We start from the raw sequence: 16,407 nt of genomic DNA on the forward strand, positions 1-16,407 counted from the left end.
CCCTTTGAAATAGATCCTAGTAAACGTAATATGTTTGTCATGAGGAAATTCGTTATGTAATTATGAAGGATTTTCTGTGTATGTTACCAATAAGAAATATTGAAAGAGAAGAGTAGACAAAAAGAACATTTCAATATGTCTCTACGGTATGTACTCTGCTTTTAGTTACCGGTTATAATTATAGAATTTTGGTAAGAATGAGAAAGGCTCCCATTCTAAGACATATTAGAGTGAAGTTCTCATCTGCTTGGTAACAATTTCCAACATTTGGTGATTGGAGACAACATTGTCAGTGTCTTAACTAAATAGCAGCTGTGGCTGGAAAGAGTTAAGTAGGTTGAAATTATGAGAAATGAGAGAAACATTTACAATAATAACTTTGGTCTTAAACATGATACAGAAGTTAAATTGTTAAATGCTAAATTGTTAAAATGACTGCTACTTCCCTGCTGTCACAACACATGAGGCAGAATTTTTTTAAATAATCTTTCTGAACTGGACTATCTTTTCACAGTTAATGTATTTATTTTTTACCATTTGTAAAATACTATCAAAACAAATATTTTGAGAATTGTTACTAATACACGTTTTATGAGAAAGGTATTATTTCTCTATTTTACATAATTCATGAGCTTAACCAAATCCTTAAGTATAATTTTCTTATGCTGAAAATCCCATTTTCTTCCAGTTAAATATACTTTTAATTTTATTCAGAAGAATGTAAGGATGGGGCAAGAATTCATGTAACAGAAATGTGATGCAATGATCTTGGCTAGAGAAATATCTATTCTTTTAAGCAGTGGGTTTCAATAGTTATTCTTAAGTAATGACAAATGTCCCTTGTATACTGGACAAATTTCAGTGGAGGAAAATCATAGTCAATGATTTAGAAAATCTTAACTGGAAATAAAGAGATGTACTGAATTTAACAGGAAACAAAATGTATCAATACAATAATAATAAAAATAAATTTAGCAGAAATCAGTGTTGAGAACATTAAATAACAAAACACTAAGCTTATTAAAGATGAAAGGGGAAGTGGCAGATAACTGATCATTATTTTAAAACTGTTCCGAGAAGACACTACAGTCCATGGCTTATTTTCCTTTGTGCATAATATTATATAGGAAACAATTTTTCAATTCATTCAATGATATTTCTACTGCACTTTTCCATTTAAATGTGTTCATAAATATTAATCAGTTCCCACAACAACACTGTGAGATAGCTAAGAATTATCCAGAGTTGACGGACTGAGAGTTTAAAATGATGTTTGGCTATGATGCCAAGGACTGCTGAGGGAATTAATAAAAGAGCTGACAACATGCCAAGGACTGCTGAGGGAATTAATAAAAGAGCTGACAGCAAAGTCCAGAATCCTGGCTCCTGGCTGTTGCTAGGGCAAAGAAGACTGTCAGAGAATTTCTTGTCCTGTCCTGACTCCTATCTTCCAGTGACACAGAAGTCAAAAGCATCTGCTCCCACATTACACCTGCCTGGTCAGCAAAGCTACCACAGACGCTTCTTCTAGCCTAGTCCTTGGTGTTTCATAGAGTTAGATATCTCACATCTCCTTAGAAAATATTTTTAAAAATTTTAAATCCGCAATTCAGAGAGCTGCTGACGACTCAAGAAACCCTCAATGAGTCCGAATGAGGAAAGTCTACTTAGAGCTTAAGAAGGAATATTGTGCAGAGCTACAACCAGTCATACTGGGACTGACTCATCTGAATTCCTTTAATGTTAGGGAGATGTGGTTTGTATGCAGCTGCTGCTGACCAACGGTCCTGGCTTACCAAGGACTGAGGATCTCCTGGCACAAAATACTACCTGTGTTAAAACTGGGGAGGTCTCAGGCAAATCCATATAGTTAATGAGCTTACCTCTCGGTAATGAAATATGCTGGTTCTTCTTTGCTTATCCAGTTGCTTTATTTCTGCAAGTAATCAGATATATAAGGGGCAAAATTAAATTTGAGGAAAAATTTTAAAGTATTTTTTAAAATACTTTTTTATTGCATTATGGTCAAATTTTCATAGATAGCAAAACTTCATATACAGTATTCAAATTGCCATGGGGACCACCAGTAGGCATAAAAAGCCATATTGAAAACTTGTCTTAAGATTCTTTCCTTGTATAAGAGTCAGACTGGAGAGATCTAAGTCCCCTTGTCCCATCCCAAGGCCTCTTCTCATCTGTAGCTCTCCGCAGTCTTACCTCAGAGCTCTATTCAGCGACAAAGGAAAGTTCCTACTCTTCTCCAGGATACAAGAGAAGCTGAGCTGCTGCCCTGTTTTATCTGCAACGGCTCCTCCCTGCTGTGACTCGCTAGGTGAGGTCTTCTCTGGTTACACCCTGGGAAGCAAGGAACACTCACTGCACTGGGGTGCCCCCATCATCCTCTCCCTCGTGAGTGCTCAGCCAGAAGGGGAGGCGCAGAGATTAGGCTCATTGCAACCACCAGCGGGGGTCTCTGCTCTCACCAAGGCCCCTCTGCTTCTCTTCTTCCACCTGCTTGCTGAACTCTTCTCTCCTTTTGGGAGAAGAACTGGCTCTTACATCATGATCCATTCATTTCTCTGCTATGGATGGAATAGACTGCTAGGTCACGAGGTTTTTGTCGCTTCTATGGCTACTTACTATCTACGTGACTGTGAGCAAGTTTGAGGTTTTCTTTTTTGAATCTTGTGATGCCCAGTTCCTCATCTGTAAAAATGAGGATAATTATAGTATCTACACCACATGGATCATTGTGAAGATTAAATGAGATAATAGATGTAAAATGCTTATAAAATTTTTGACACAAAGTAAGCCCTCAATAAAAGATAGTTAATAATATCATTTATCTTCTTGTGATTATTTAAATCCAAGCTTTAGAATTACGAAACTAATAACAACGCTTTTCTTCTCACCTCTTACCTCATTCAGATTTGTAATTTGATCCTTGTAGTAGGTTCACAGTGCTATTTCAATATGATCTTTCTGTAAGTTATGGTCTCCTCTCCTCTGATTTAAACTGTAATTACCCCTTAACTTCTTTCCTGATTATTGTATTTATTTATACATTCCCTTACTCGTTAAACAAACACTTTTTGACTACTTCCTATATTCCAGGGACTCTGCTGGCACTGGAGAAAGCCTGTGCTTCTTTCTTGCAAAGAAGATGGAGAATCACCTTCACTTGGTCATAGAGCTTGATGCAAATCCTGCCTATGACCAGATTCCTTCGTTTGTTCTGACCCTGCCAGATCAACTTATGCTCTTACAGCAGTTACACAAAGCTGGACGCTGACATGTCTTACAAGAGAATGTACATTGGAGAATGAAAACTGGAGGAGATGGTTTTTCGATCCAGGAGTAGAGTATCACATCTTCTGGACACCCTCAATATCTTCCAACAGTTATGAGCATGGCATCCAAGGATTTGTTAGACAGAGGTATTTAACTTGTTGGCTACCATTATTGTTTATTCCCAAGATCAAAGACAAAAGAACACTCCCACAGGGACAATCTTGTTCTGCTTCTAATGCCTCTTGACCAATCTGGAAAAATGAGTCTAACCAGGCCGGAATCCAGTTATTAGATATAGGAGGACTCATAAAGAGTTTGGGATGGACACACAGACTCCTAAAAACAAATGTTGGTGAGGAGTTTTTATGGTTCCAGGCTTTGTATTAGTTTTTTTTTTTTTTTTTTTAAATGTATTTTGTCTCTTGAGTTAGTTTGGGTTGGGTTCTTAGTTTATTTTGTCTGATATGCAGTAGTCTCCCCTGCTTTCTCTTTTTCTTCTTTTAGCCATGCGCGTTGCTTGCGGGATCAAACCCATTCCCACTGCAGTGGAAGCCCTAACCACTGGACTACCAGGGAATGCCCTGTGTTATGTATTTTAATACACACAACACCCCATGTGAAATAAATGCCTTATTTAGTTAAACTTTCAAAACTGTGATGTACAGCAAACATACAGAAAAGTGCATAAAACTTAAACTTGCAGTTTAATGAATTGTTGGAAAATAACACTTATGTGACCCCTACTGAGACAGCCTACAGAGTCATATTGCAAGGGGCATAGATACAAGGAAGAGAAGAATTATGGTTGTTTTTGAAATCTACCACAATTTTTCACCTTTTAAGAGGTGAAAAAACAATATAGGAATTAAGGATGTATCAACTAAGTGGTGATAATGATTCTCCATGAATATTCAGCTTGGCAAAAAGAAGCAAGAACATAATGGCAGTGAAGGACAGGGAAGAGGAGATGGGAATCATTGGATTGTAGATATCAGTGGACTCAAGTATTGTTGGAGCTGGAAACCTGAAGACATGAGCTGGAAAACAGAAGCGGGTAGCAAGAGAGTGGGATGCTTGTTTTTGAGATGATAAAGAAGGTGGGAGTGGGCCACTGAAACGGTGTGAGTGACAAGATCATTGTAGAAGAGAAGTTAAAGGAATTGAGAGGCTAGGGTATTGGAAACATTCAAAATTAAGAGAGAAGTGGAGATGGAAAAAATTACAATGAGCTAAGAACTAAAATCTTCAGGAATGGGAAATATGAAGGCAGGGACTGAGGTAGGTTGATAAATATATATATATATATATTTAAATATTAAAAATATATAATATTTACATTTTTGTATGTCGGAATAGGTCTGTACAGCAGTTATTTCTAGGAAGATAAATTATAACTTGTTGAGTAATGGTGAAAGACAATTTTCACTTTCATTCTATTGGCTTCATTTTTGTTTACCACACACATGTATTACGCATAAATAACTATAGTGAAATAGAGCTTTAAAAAAAGAAGGGGCTGACTTCTTGTCACACAGATCTGGATTTGAATTTCATCTGTAAAATGAGTATGCTCTTACCTACCTCTATGTTGTGATGATCAAGTGAGGTCATTACTTGATGTTCTTATTAACACAATGACTGGTGCATGGAAGAAGCTCAATATTGTTTGCTATTCCTCCACTCATTGACAAGCCCCCCTACCCATGTGCAAGTGCGCTGTGTGAGTGTGTGCACGCCCATACACCACAGAGAGAGAGAGAGAGAGGACAGAGGTCACGTGTGCACCCAGAGACTCTGTAGCACTTGTGTACTCTCCTTGGAGTACTGTCATATTTGGGGGCAAAAAAAAAAAAAAAAGGAAAAAATGGGCATATTGTTTATATTGCTTACCTGGCTAATTTCCAGAAGAAACTAATAATAATAAATTATGCATATATTGACACTTCCACTGCAAGCCAAAAGCAGAATTTATTCAACCGTTCTCATTAAGAACTGTTTGCATGTCCAAATGACATTTTTAAAATACAGCTTTAAGAACAAGAATAAATTACAGTGTATAAAAAAATGCTATTTTCCAAGGGTCAACAGTTCGAATGAAGAGTTTAATAGGCAGTATTATCTTAATATAGGCAGCATCTATTAATAGAAACTAGAAAAATTCTGTGAACCTCACAATAAAATATATAAACCAAAGCTTTTAAAATGAGTATTTTTCTACATGATGCACCGTTAAAAAGTAAGTGTGACTGGGGAAGTTAATTCTTAGGTTCCCAAAATGTTAGCATAGGCTATTTTTACCCTATGATAATTTATACAGCCTGCATGAGAGCTCTTATGTAGACAGTGAAGAGTCTACCAAAGGTCAAATGAAAAATTAGTGCCTGATACACTTATACTAGTATTTGACAGGACTAAAAATTAATGGTTGTCAGAACACTGCCTGAAACTGTGGCTCCAAGAGATTAAAATCTTTATTATAAATCTGTAAAATCCTGATTTATTGATTACTGAGAACATGGATTTAGAGTGTCAGTGAAATATAGGGTCTCCTGCCTCCAAGTAAAAGCTTCTTTGAACCCATTCAAAAATTCACAATGGATGAAGATGGAAATTAGGACATGGAAATTCATACATTCATCCAATGGGCATTATGTGCCAGGCTGTGTGCTACGGACTGAGATACAAAGATGCACAAGACACAGGTCCCAGTCTGAAATAACTTACAGCTGGTAGGGAAGCCTGACACAAAAACAGGTAATAATAAAACAACCCTAAAGAAAAAATACTTAATGTACTTAACAGTAATGGGGAACATGTACCTTACAGAAGTGGGAGGATTTCCTATTACTCAACTCCATTTCTAACTAGTGCTCCTATTATGAGGCAGAACCAGCTAATATGGTCAAAATGAGTAGAGCTTTTCTTCATGCTAACAAAAATGGTGAAAGGATTAAGAAGCAGCAACCACAGAATGACCACAGAATTGCTCATTGTACTTCCCATCCCTGATCCTGAAAAGCCCAGCCACGTTTTTAAAGGACTGTAAGCCACTTGTGAGTGGGAACTGTGGTGATGGAGAAGGGGACAGGTGTGGCCTGGAAACCCACCTTAGCCAACCAGATATGTTTGTGATTGTGTTTCCACAAATCCCAATACCAGTTTCTGTGGGTAGGTAGGTATGAAGTATAGAGAATAGAGGTTAAAAGCAACTCAGAAACAAAGATAGGGGAGATAATACATGATTTGCTTTTTGCTTCCTGCCTAACAAATCTTTTGACTACTAAACTGATTTTGCTTTAAGATCCAGAAATTTAGAAATCTAAGCAACGGTCTTTCTTTGTTTATATCTTTTATTTTTGTTTAGAACAAGTCAATTTATATAGAAATATGTTAGAGAAAACTAATAAAGCGGATTACTAAAGTCTTTCATGATGGCAGATACCTCATGGTGCATCTCCAATATTTTCAAATGGTATTTATAGCTTCATGTGTAAAGTTGGTTTCTTTAGATGCTGTACTCAGATCTTGCTTTCTGAACAAACCTGATAACCTCTGACTTTTAATTGCAGTCTTTAGATAATTTACATTTAATATAATTATCATTATGCCTGTGTTTAAATCTACCATATTGTTACTTGCTTTCTATTGCTCCCAACTGTTCAGCATTCCTTTTATTTTCTTCTCTTTGTCTGCCTTCTTTTGTATTAATTGAATGCTTTTTAAGAATCCATTTTAGAGGAATAGTGGTTGGAATGTTTAGCTGAAACACAGGAGTGGGTCAAATTATGGAAAAGTATATCAGTACCATTACCCATTGACCCTATTACCTGATGTTTCTCTGGGATAGAGATCTTAGGATGGATGTCTAGAATTGGATTAAAGATGTCAACACATATAAACCATTTCTAAGACTCTTGATACTCATTTGTATATTGCTTTTCAAAAGGGCTGGTGTGGAATATTTTTGTTACCAGGTGTTTACGAAAAAACATTGGTAAAGAAGGGTGGATGAGCAATAAAATAATCAATTTTGAAAGTCGTTTTTTAAAATAATAAATAGATAATATATTTAAAAAAAACTTTCAAATATCTGATTCTACAGATGAGGAAACTGTGGCAAAGTAAAGAATCAAACTATATTAAGTTATGAGAGGTGTTACTCATTTAAGGAAACTTTTTGTACATCATAAAAAAATGCATGATTGGAAGGAGATAAAAGGTCAAAATGAAAATATACAGATAAGATGCATTCAGTATTTGTCATGAAAGTGAACATCCTGCTTAAGAGGTTCGGAGATAAAGAAATTATGGATTCATGCCTGAGCCATGGGGAACTCCACATTGACTGGACCACACTTCATAAGGGGTTTCTGAGATATGTTCATATTTGGATGCCTTTGAAGAATCGAAACTCTTACTCACCTAAGTACTTGAAAGGCATTCTGTACCTTATCTGACAATGTGAGTCCCAGGGAAACAGGATGGAGAGCATGAGAGAGAGCCATTTGTATGGGTCTCTGAGAAAGGAACCCTACATTCTGTCCCACTGCAAGGTTAAATCCCTTGTATGGAAGGCAACAGAACCTTCCACATGAGCTTGAGAGTCCCAAAGAGAGAATCGAGTCTTAATTCTCATTTGAAATTCTAAGAGAAAAAAAGCTTTGCAGAATGTCCTATGACAGCACAGGACAATCACTAGAATAGGAATGGTGGGTCACAACTAGGTAGAAAAACGGTCTGAGGTAGCCAGACTCCACCATAACGAAACCAAAAGTCTCCTGTGAAAGTTTCCTGGAACTGCTCGAGAGAGGAACAGAGGTTGGCTGAGTGTGGAATGGTTTCATGGTTTGAGTGAAACTAAACATTTTCCTGATGACACTGTAACTAGAGGTGTTTCAGAGTTTATGCAGCAGGGATGGCTGCTGATGGTGTGGCCAATGTGACCAGAGGCAACCAAAGACTGACAGGGATGGTCTAGCTGAGGAAAAGCAGTTGTATGGATGCTATTAACCAAGGACCTAAAGTCTCTTCCCAGACTCCTTGACAACATGTTAGCCCTTCTGCAATGTAGAAACCTTCACACCCCAGAAGGACAGCCAAGGCAAAGGGAAGTATTGTGAAGTGACAGCCAATTAAAGAGAAACTGAGTTCAAATCATAACTAGCAGAGTTCATCTTGAGTTTATCCATATTTTTTTCTGACTTAACTTCTGATAAATCAAGATGCTCCATAATATACTGATAAAGTTAATTACTTGATCCTAACCCAAAACTCAACATTTGTCCCAATTAAATTTCAATCCATTGCTACATTGTTTGAGATCTTTTTGAATCACAATTTTGCCATTTGGTATTTTAGCTCTCTCTCCAAGAGGAGCTTATTTCACATTTTAAACATTTTGGTTTTTTATTCACACACACCTTAATAAGAAGTTTTCTACCAAAGGACCTCATCCCATCACATTTTCCCTCTCCACCATCAAAAGTAACTAGACTCACAAAGAAAACGCACACTAAAATTTCTTAGTAGGCTTCTCTTCTTGTGGCAAGAGCAGAAATGGAGAGTAGAAAATGATGTATTTTTTTATTAAAAAATTGTAAGGTTACTAAAGAAATTAAATGAAATATATTCCTAGTGCAGAACTACTGCCATCTTAAGGCCACAGCCCAGTATTATAAATCAGCTTTCGGTTCTATTTAGCTAAATGGCTTAGAGAGATTAATTTTTAGTCATTTGTACATTTTATCATTTTTTTAAAGTACTAAATAGTCTTCATTATTTCCCTTTAAACAAATTATATGACCCAGAGAAGACGTGTAGATTGGCTTATACTATATAAAAGGTTGAATATTATGTTTACTTTGGGGTATTTAGAAAAGCACATTTTAAACTAATGAAAGATTAAACAATCAGGGCATTCCCCCCACCCCCAAATGCTTGGTAAATAACATTTACAACGTAGATGTTAAAATACAGTATTATAAATCCACAAAATATCACTTAGTGAGTTATTTTAGTGTCTAAAACTTAAGCTAGCTGATCACAAAGTTATTATTTAGGTAGATAACAAATTAAGTAAAAGCCAAATCTAAGGTTAAAGTTCCTAAATTATAGTATTAGCTTTATTAAAATGTAGGTCAGTTATAATGATGAAATTAAATTCTAGAAAATCAGCAATAAAAATCATAACTTCTGGGCTTCCCTGGTGGTGCAGTGGTTGAGAGTCCGCCTGCCGATGCAGGGGACATGGGTTCGTGCCCCGGTCCAGGAGGATCCCACATGCCGCAGAGTGGCTGGGCCCGTGAGCCATGGCCGCTGAGCCTGAGCGTCCGGAGCCTGTGCTCCGCAATGGGAGAGGCCACAACAGTGAGAGGCCCGCGTGCCACAAAAAAAAAAAAAAAAAATCATAACTTCTTATTTCTGAGCTTTTCAAAATTATTTTATAACTTCCTAATTATAAGAAAAAATGTATATGTACAAGGAGTACTAAAGAAACCCTAAAACTTCACAGCATGATATTGATATTACACACAAATAAAAGTACCAAGATTTTATAAACTAACGAATAAGCAAAAAACTTAAGCAAAGATCTTTCAAACAACACATATTATTTGCTACACTGGACACAACATCTATATGTTAGTCTGCTGAGGCTGCCTTAACAGAGTACCACAGACTAAGAGGCTTAAATAACAGGAAATTATTTTCTCACAGTTCTGAAAGCTGAAAGACCAAGATCAAGGTGCAGCGGTCAGAATGGCCATCATCAAAAAATCTACAAACAGTAAATGCTGGAGAGGGTGTGGAGAAAAGGGAACCCTCCTGCACTGCTGGTGGGAATGTAAATTGATACAGCCCCTATGGAGAACAGTATGGAGGTTCCTTAAAAAACTAAAAATAGTACTACCATACGACCCAGCAATCCCACTACTGGGCCTATACCCTGAGAAAACCATAATTCAAAAAGAGTCATGTACCACGATGTTCATTGCAGCTCTATTTACAATAGCCAGGACATGGAAGCAACCTAAGTGTCCATCGACAGATGAATGGATAAAGAAGATGTGGCACATATATACAATGGAATATTACTCAGCCATAAAAAGAAACGAAATTGAGTTATTTGTAGTGAGGTGGATGGACCTAGAGTCTGTCATACAGAGTGAAATAAGTCAGAAACAGTAAAACAAATAACATATCCTAACACATATATATGGAATCTAAAAAAAAAAAAAGGTTCTGAAGAACCTAGGGGCAGGACAGGAATAAAGAGGCAGATGTAGAGAGTGGACTTGAGGACATGGGGAGGGGGAAGGGTAAGCTGGGACAAAGTGAGAGAGTGGCATTGACATATATACACTACCAAATGTAAAGTAGCTAGTGGGAAGCAGCTGCACAGCACAGGGAAATCAGCTTGGTGCTCTGTGACCACCTAGAGGGGTGGGATAGGGAGGGTGGTGGGGAGATGCAAGAGGGAGGGGATATGGGGTTATACGTATACATATAGCTGATTCACTTTGTTATACAGCAGAAACTAACACAACATTGTAAAGCAATTATACACCAATAAAGATGTTTAAAAAAATGCAAATCAACTTAGGTATAAAATAAGCTCCAAGGTTGTATTGTACAACATGGGGAATATAAACAATATTTTATAATAACTATAAATGGAGTATAACCTTTAAAAATTGTGAATCACTATTGTTCACCTGTAACTTATATAAGATTGTACATCTGCTACCCTTCCATTAAAAAAAGAATAAAAAAAGAATTCGAAAGCTGTTGCAACAAAAAATCAGCCTAATTAAATTCTGGGAAAATAAATAAAAGAAAAAAAAAAACCCCAAAACAAATACCATATGCTAACACATATATATGGAATTTTAAAAAGGGGGTACTGATGAACCTAGTTGCAGGGCAGGAATAAAGATGCAGACGTACAGGAAGGACTTGAGGGGGGTGGGGTAGGGGAGGGGGTAGGGGAGGGAAGCTGGGAGGAAGTGAGAGGGTAGCATTGACGAATGTGCAGTACTGGGTGTAGGGTGGGAGGCTGCTGCGTGATGCCAGGGGGCTCAGCTCGGTGCTTTGTGAGGACCCGGAGGGATGGGGTGGGTAGGGTGGGGGTGTCGGAGGGGAGGGGACGTGGGGATGTATGTATGCGTGTGGCTGATTCACTTTGTCGTGCAGTAGAAACTGACGCCGTGTTGTGGAGCATTTATACTCCAATAGAGATGTGGAAAAAAAAAAAAGATCAAGATGTAGGTAGGGCTGGTTTGCTGTGAAACCTCTCTTGCTTGCAGGCTGAACCTTCTTCATGTCCTCATGTGGCCTTTCTTTTGTGTATGTGCATCCCTTGTGTCTTTTCCTCTTCTTATAATCACACCAGCCATACTGATAGGTCCCCACTATCATGAACTTATTTAACCATACTTACCTCCTTAAGTCCATATACCCAAATGTAGTCACATTGGGGCTTAGGGCTTCAACATATGAACTTTGGGGGACACAATTGAGTCCCTAACACTGGCATATTTTATATATCACTCAAAGAAACAGAAATTAATTGGAATCTGAGTAGAACATTGAACTTTTGGTTGACAATAGAAGAGGTGATATACCACTACATTTGATAAAAGTTTAATGTACAGAAAAAAAGAAAATATCTTCATTTGAAAATAAGCCTGTGAAACAAAGCTAATGTCTGTATTTAAGTTCAGGGTTATGTAAGGAGTGAAGGGAAAGAGGGAAACCATCCCATGTGTTCTTAGAGGAATTAGACTGAGCTTTGAGGTTAGTGGCCAAGAAATGTGAGTGGAGCTCCAGGAGGAGTGGCAGATCTTTCAGGATGATGGGATCCGATAATTTTCTAAACCCTCCTACAAAGTGTAAATGTTGTAGGCTGTCTAGCACAAGACCGTGAGGAATATAAGATGTATAACAGTTGTTTCTCAGCAGAGATACAACTGTTGTTAAGCATGTTCAGGTCTAAGGGCCAACTCTCCAGTCCAAGGGACACTTATGCCATGAAAAAACCATCCTTTCATACTCTTCCTTCTAACAATGAGTGCGCTTGTACATTTACATTACTAAGGGAAGTTCCTAACGTGCCTAATCCCACAATAAAACAAGATATCCTCCAAGGAGACTTATGGCCTTCAATGTGTAGTCTACCTGAAAGTTTGACCTTGGCAGGCACTCTACTGCAGGGGCCAAAGAGGAATGCTAAGGTCAGTTCTATGGCCAATAGACTCACAAAAGGGAAATAGGTACAAGCTATGATACAATCCAGCTTTTGTCTTTTTTGATTCACAGACATTAAAGACATGGTGTTGGGCTCCAATCAGTGAACAGCTCAATCTTATTTTTTTCAATAAATTTTTTTTTTTTTTTGGTTCCGTTGGGTCTTCGTTGCTGTGCATGGGCTTTCTCTAGTTGTGGTGAGCAGGGGCTACTTTTTGTTGCAGTGAGAGGGCTTCTTTTGTTGTGGAGCATGGGCTCTAGGGCACCGGGGCTTCAGAAGTTGTGGCACCCGGACTTCAGTAGCTGTGATGCGCGGGCTTAGCTGCTCCGCGGCACATGGGATCTTCCCGGACTAGGGATCGAACCCGTGTCGCCTGTGTTGGCAGGTGGATTCTTAATCACTGGGCCACCAGGGAAGTCCCCACTCAATCTTCTTGAGGATTCTTTCCTGTCCTCTTCCAGAGAGATGTTTGGGGCTTTTACAAGTCATAACGGAACAAGTTACCAATTTATTCAAATGGGTCCACTACGTATAATAAGTGTCTTACTAGATTGAACTATTCATTGTACTAAATCAATTCCTTGGTTGGTCTATTAGCCCCACAAGTGTTAGTATTTGTAAGGGTTAAATGGAATTCTCAACCAATTATATTTTCATTATGTCATGACTATTGATTTTTTTCTATTGGGTAAAGTGTTCCTTTAAATTTAAAACAGAAGCAGTACAAAGATAATACATTTATATCTTCTCTTTTTAACGTCAATGTTTGTATTTTCTCTTGTAAATGACTTGTATTTTCTCTTTTAAATAATTTGTATTTTCTCTTTTAAATTATTTTAAAGATCTCAAAGTCCTAGCCCTTCATCCATCTAAAATGATACTAGCTATAAACAGTCCTTGAGAGAATTGAAAACACTGTCATTCAAATTATTGTGTTCTATAAACTTTAAACCTTTCTGTTTGCATAAAGTTCTCTCTTCTGTAGTATGTTCTATGAAGTTTCTAATATCCTTTCATAGAAAAAAATGCATTACAATAAAAAATAGGATAATCAAATAACAACCAATATTGGTTTCCTTAATCATTGTCATTTCGCAAAACGGTCCTTCACGATTTCTAATAAATTTATTTTCCAACGCGCTCCAGGGGGTGAAATGTTTCTGCTTACAAATACACTTAGGAATTTACTAAAGAATATAAAGTTTTTGATTGAATCCAGTCAGAGGTCTCATGGGCAAAAAAAATCTTCCAAATTATAGGCTAATTGGGTCAGGGGAATATTAGTGGATAAAATTTTCTCCATAATCTTATATCATTTCGCACACAAGAGTAAAGGGTCAGGTGTACCTTGACATTCTCTTGGTTTCCCTGGCGCCTTGAAAACCAAGGGGAGGCCCGGTTAATTCTGCGGCGAAGGCTTTGCGCCAACAGGGGCTTAGTGCCGCCTCCAATTCCTGCAGCAGCGGCTCCGCTCCTGGTCACATCCCGCCTTCGGGACTTCGGGGCGGGGGTCAGGGTGGTGACAGTGGGGCAGGAGCCGGCCTGGGAGTGTCTGCGGAAAGCTGGGGAGCGAACCGGCCAGTCGGGGTGCGGGGAAGTCCGGCCGCGAGGGGCGGGCAGAAGCGCGGCCGGGGGCGGGGCTGGCGGGCGCGGGAAGCGCGAGGGGCAGCGGTGCGGCGTTCAGGGGGCGGCCGCAGCCCCGCCCCGCCGCGTCCTGCCCGGTAGTACCGCAACGTCCTGCCCGCGCGCTCGTCGTCGCCTCTCGGCGTCTAGGAGCTCTCTGGTGGTCCGCGGGCAGCTATGGCTCAGCACTTCTCCCTGGCCGCCTGCGACGTGGTCGGCTTCGACCTGGACCACACTCTGTGTCGCTACAACCTGCCTGAGAGCGCCCGGGTGAGTGGCGCGGGCTGCCGGGGCGCACGGCGTGCAGTCTTCATGGCGGCTGGGGCTCGAGTTTCTTCCCGGCTTAGGCGGCGGTGAGCGTCGCCGGGGCCCTGCAGCCGCCGCGCCTTTGCGCAGAACTCGGCCTCCCACGGCGAGGCGGGGCGGAAGGAAGTGTGCATTCCCCCATCCCCGCCCGTGCTGTGGGTACCGGCTTATTTAGCCCAGCCCTTAGCCAAGTTTGAGAGATGGGTAGGGAAGAAGAGGGGCGAAGGAGGGACAAGTCGTGCAAGACTGGGCTAGGGAAACGGTTCCTGGGTCAGAGGAAGGGTGGGGCTAGGGGAACTCGGGGTGTCCATTGCATATCCCCAGCCTTGGAACTTCTCAGCAAATCGTTCTGGCCACCAGCAGAGCGCCGATACACCCACCTGGTTAACGACTTGTATTTTCTTTGGCTGCGTTTTTCTTTTGCACGTCCGTGAGACCGCCTGTTAGTTTTTAAACACTGCAGTCCGGGAGAAATTGTGTGGTGTATTGGAAGACTAACCGAAAAGTCATTAATATGTTAGCCCTAATTTTGCCTTTTGCCAAGAGAAGGAAATAAATTTTGCTCACCTGTTGCGTGCTCCATGCACCTCGAGTAAGGTCTAATCCTGACAACAGCCTGGGTCCTCACTGCACTTAGGGAGGGAGGGGGAAGTGGGGTGTGTATGATTCCACACCTGTACCCTGAAGTGAATTGTTCTCCCTCCCCCATTCCTTTGGTTTCACAAGGAAACTAATTTTGAAAAATTAACTTTTTTTTTTTTAGTCAAATATGTAAATATCCAAGCGAAATAAGCTGGTTATGGTAGTCAAAGCGAGGACTCTGCAGCCGGACTGCAGACAGAGGGCACCAGCTCCTCTGTTCCTAGCTCTATGACCTCGGGCAAGTTACTTAACCCGTGTCTATTCTCAGTTTCCCTATCTGTAAAATGGGGCTAATAATTGGATTTGCCTGGAAAGGTTGTTGAAAGGATTAAAAGGGTAAAGGATGGATAATGCTTAGAGCTGTGTTGGACACATACAAGTGTTTGCTTTTATAGTCACCACCCATATCATTCCCCAGCCTGACCACTTATGAACAGAGCTCCTGGCCGCTGGTGCAGGCATCAGCAAGGGCTGCTCCTCAGTATGGTGAGGTCAGTGCTCCAATCAGCAGTTCAGGTACCCCTCAAAGGTCAAAACAGTGAATTACTCATGTTCTCTATGTACAGATGGTGGAAAAAAAGAAGTGTACTGTTCCTTCTATTATACTTTCCTGCTTTCCTGCTGTACAGGTGTTTCCTTAGTCATGTTGAGAGTTGAGGAGACTTGTTGATCCTTGGCCACTGGTTCCTCTAGGTCTTTGACTCATATTTTCCTTCCCTTTGCCTTTCAAATCTTCTCCTGATTAACATTTTCTTGCATTTCCTCCCTAGTCACCTTTATTTGAAGGAAATATTGTTAAAACCATTGTCATTAGAGCCACTTTTGTGCATGAGTGAGCATAAAATTTCAGAATACAGGCTCGTTAAAAGACAAGAGTTCTTTGCTATAAACTTCGAATGTAAGTGATATTTAAAGGTTGAAAACATTAACCTAGTGCGTTTTATATCCTGTTTGGTTCAGAAATCTTTTATTAAGTACCAACAATGTGCTGAGCACCATAATAGAGTTAGGGATACAGAGATAACACAGATCTTCAGGTGGCCTTGTAATGGGTAAAGGTATTGAAAGGTTAGTTCTGGTCCCCTGTGCTGAGGGCAGCATTGCCTGGTCCTTGCTGCTGACTGACTGTTACCTGTGCCTGGGGCCCTCCTCCCTTCATCACACAAACTTCTCAGCTGGCAGGTCTCATCTTAAGTAGCCTGGCCCCCTAAAGTTTACCTTTCTGTCCCTATCCCATCTGCAGTTTTCCATAAAAACCTTAATTTCTCACAGTACTTACACACTGCCTTAAATTTTCCTGT

General features: G+C 39.8%; 1 protein-coding gene across 1 annotated transcript in view; it reads left to right on the forward strand.

The window, feature by feature from the left end:
• Positions 1 to 14,215: 14,215 nt before the first annotated feature.
• The window catches only part of NT5DC1 (5'-nucleotidase domain containing 1), a 126,604-nt gene continuing 124,412 nt past the window's right edge, over positions 14,216 to 16,407 (forward strand). The window contains exon 1 of the mRNA XM_079939864.1: positions 14,216 to 14,428. Within this exon, the coding sequence (XP_079795990.1) occupies positions 14,336 to 14,428 (93 nt within the window). The 5' untranslated portion in view covers positions 14,216 to 14,335. The remainder of the gene's footprint in view (positions 14,429 to 16,407) is intronic.

Source organism: Stenella coeruleoalba (genome assembly GCF_951394435.1).
Source record: "Stenella coeruleoalba genome assembly, chromosome: 12".
Lineage (NCBI taxonomy): Eukaryota > Metazoa > Chordata > Mammalia > Artiodactyla > Delphinidae > Stenella > Stenella coeruleoalba.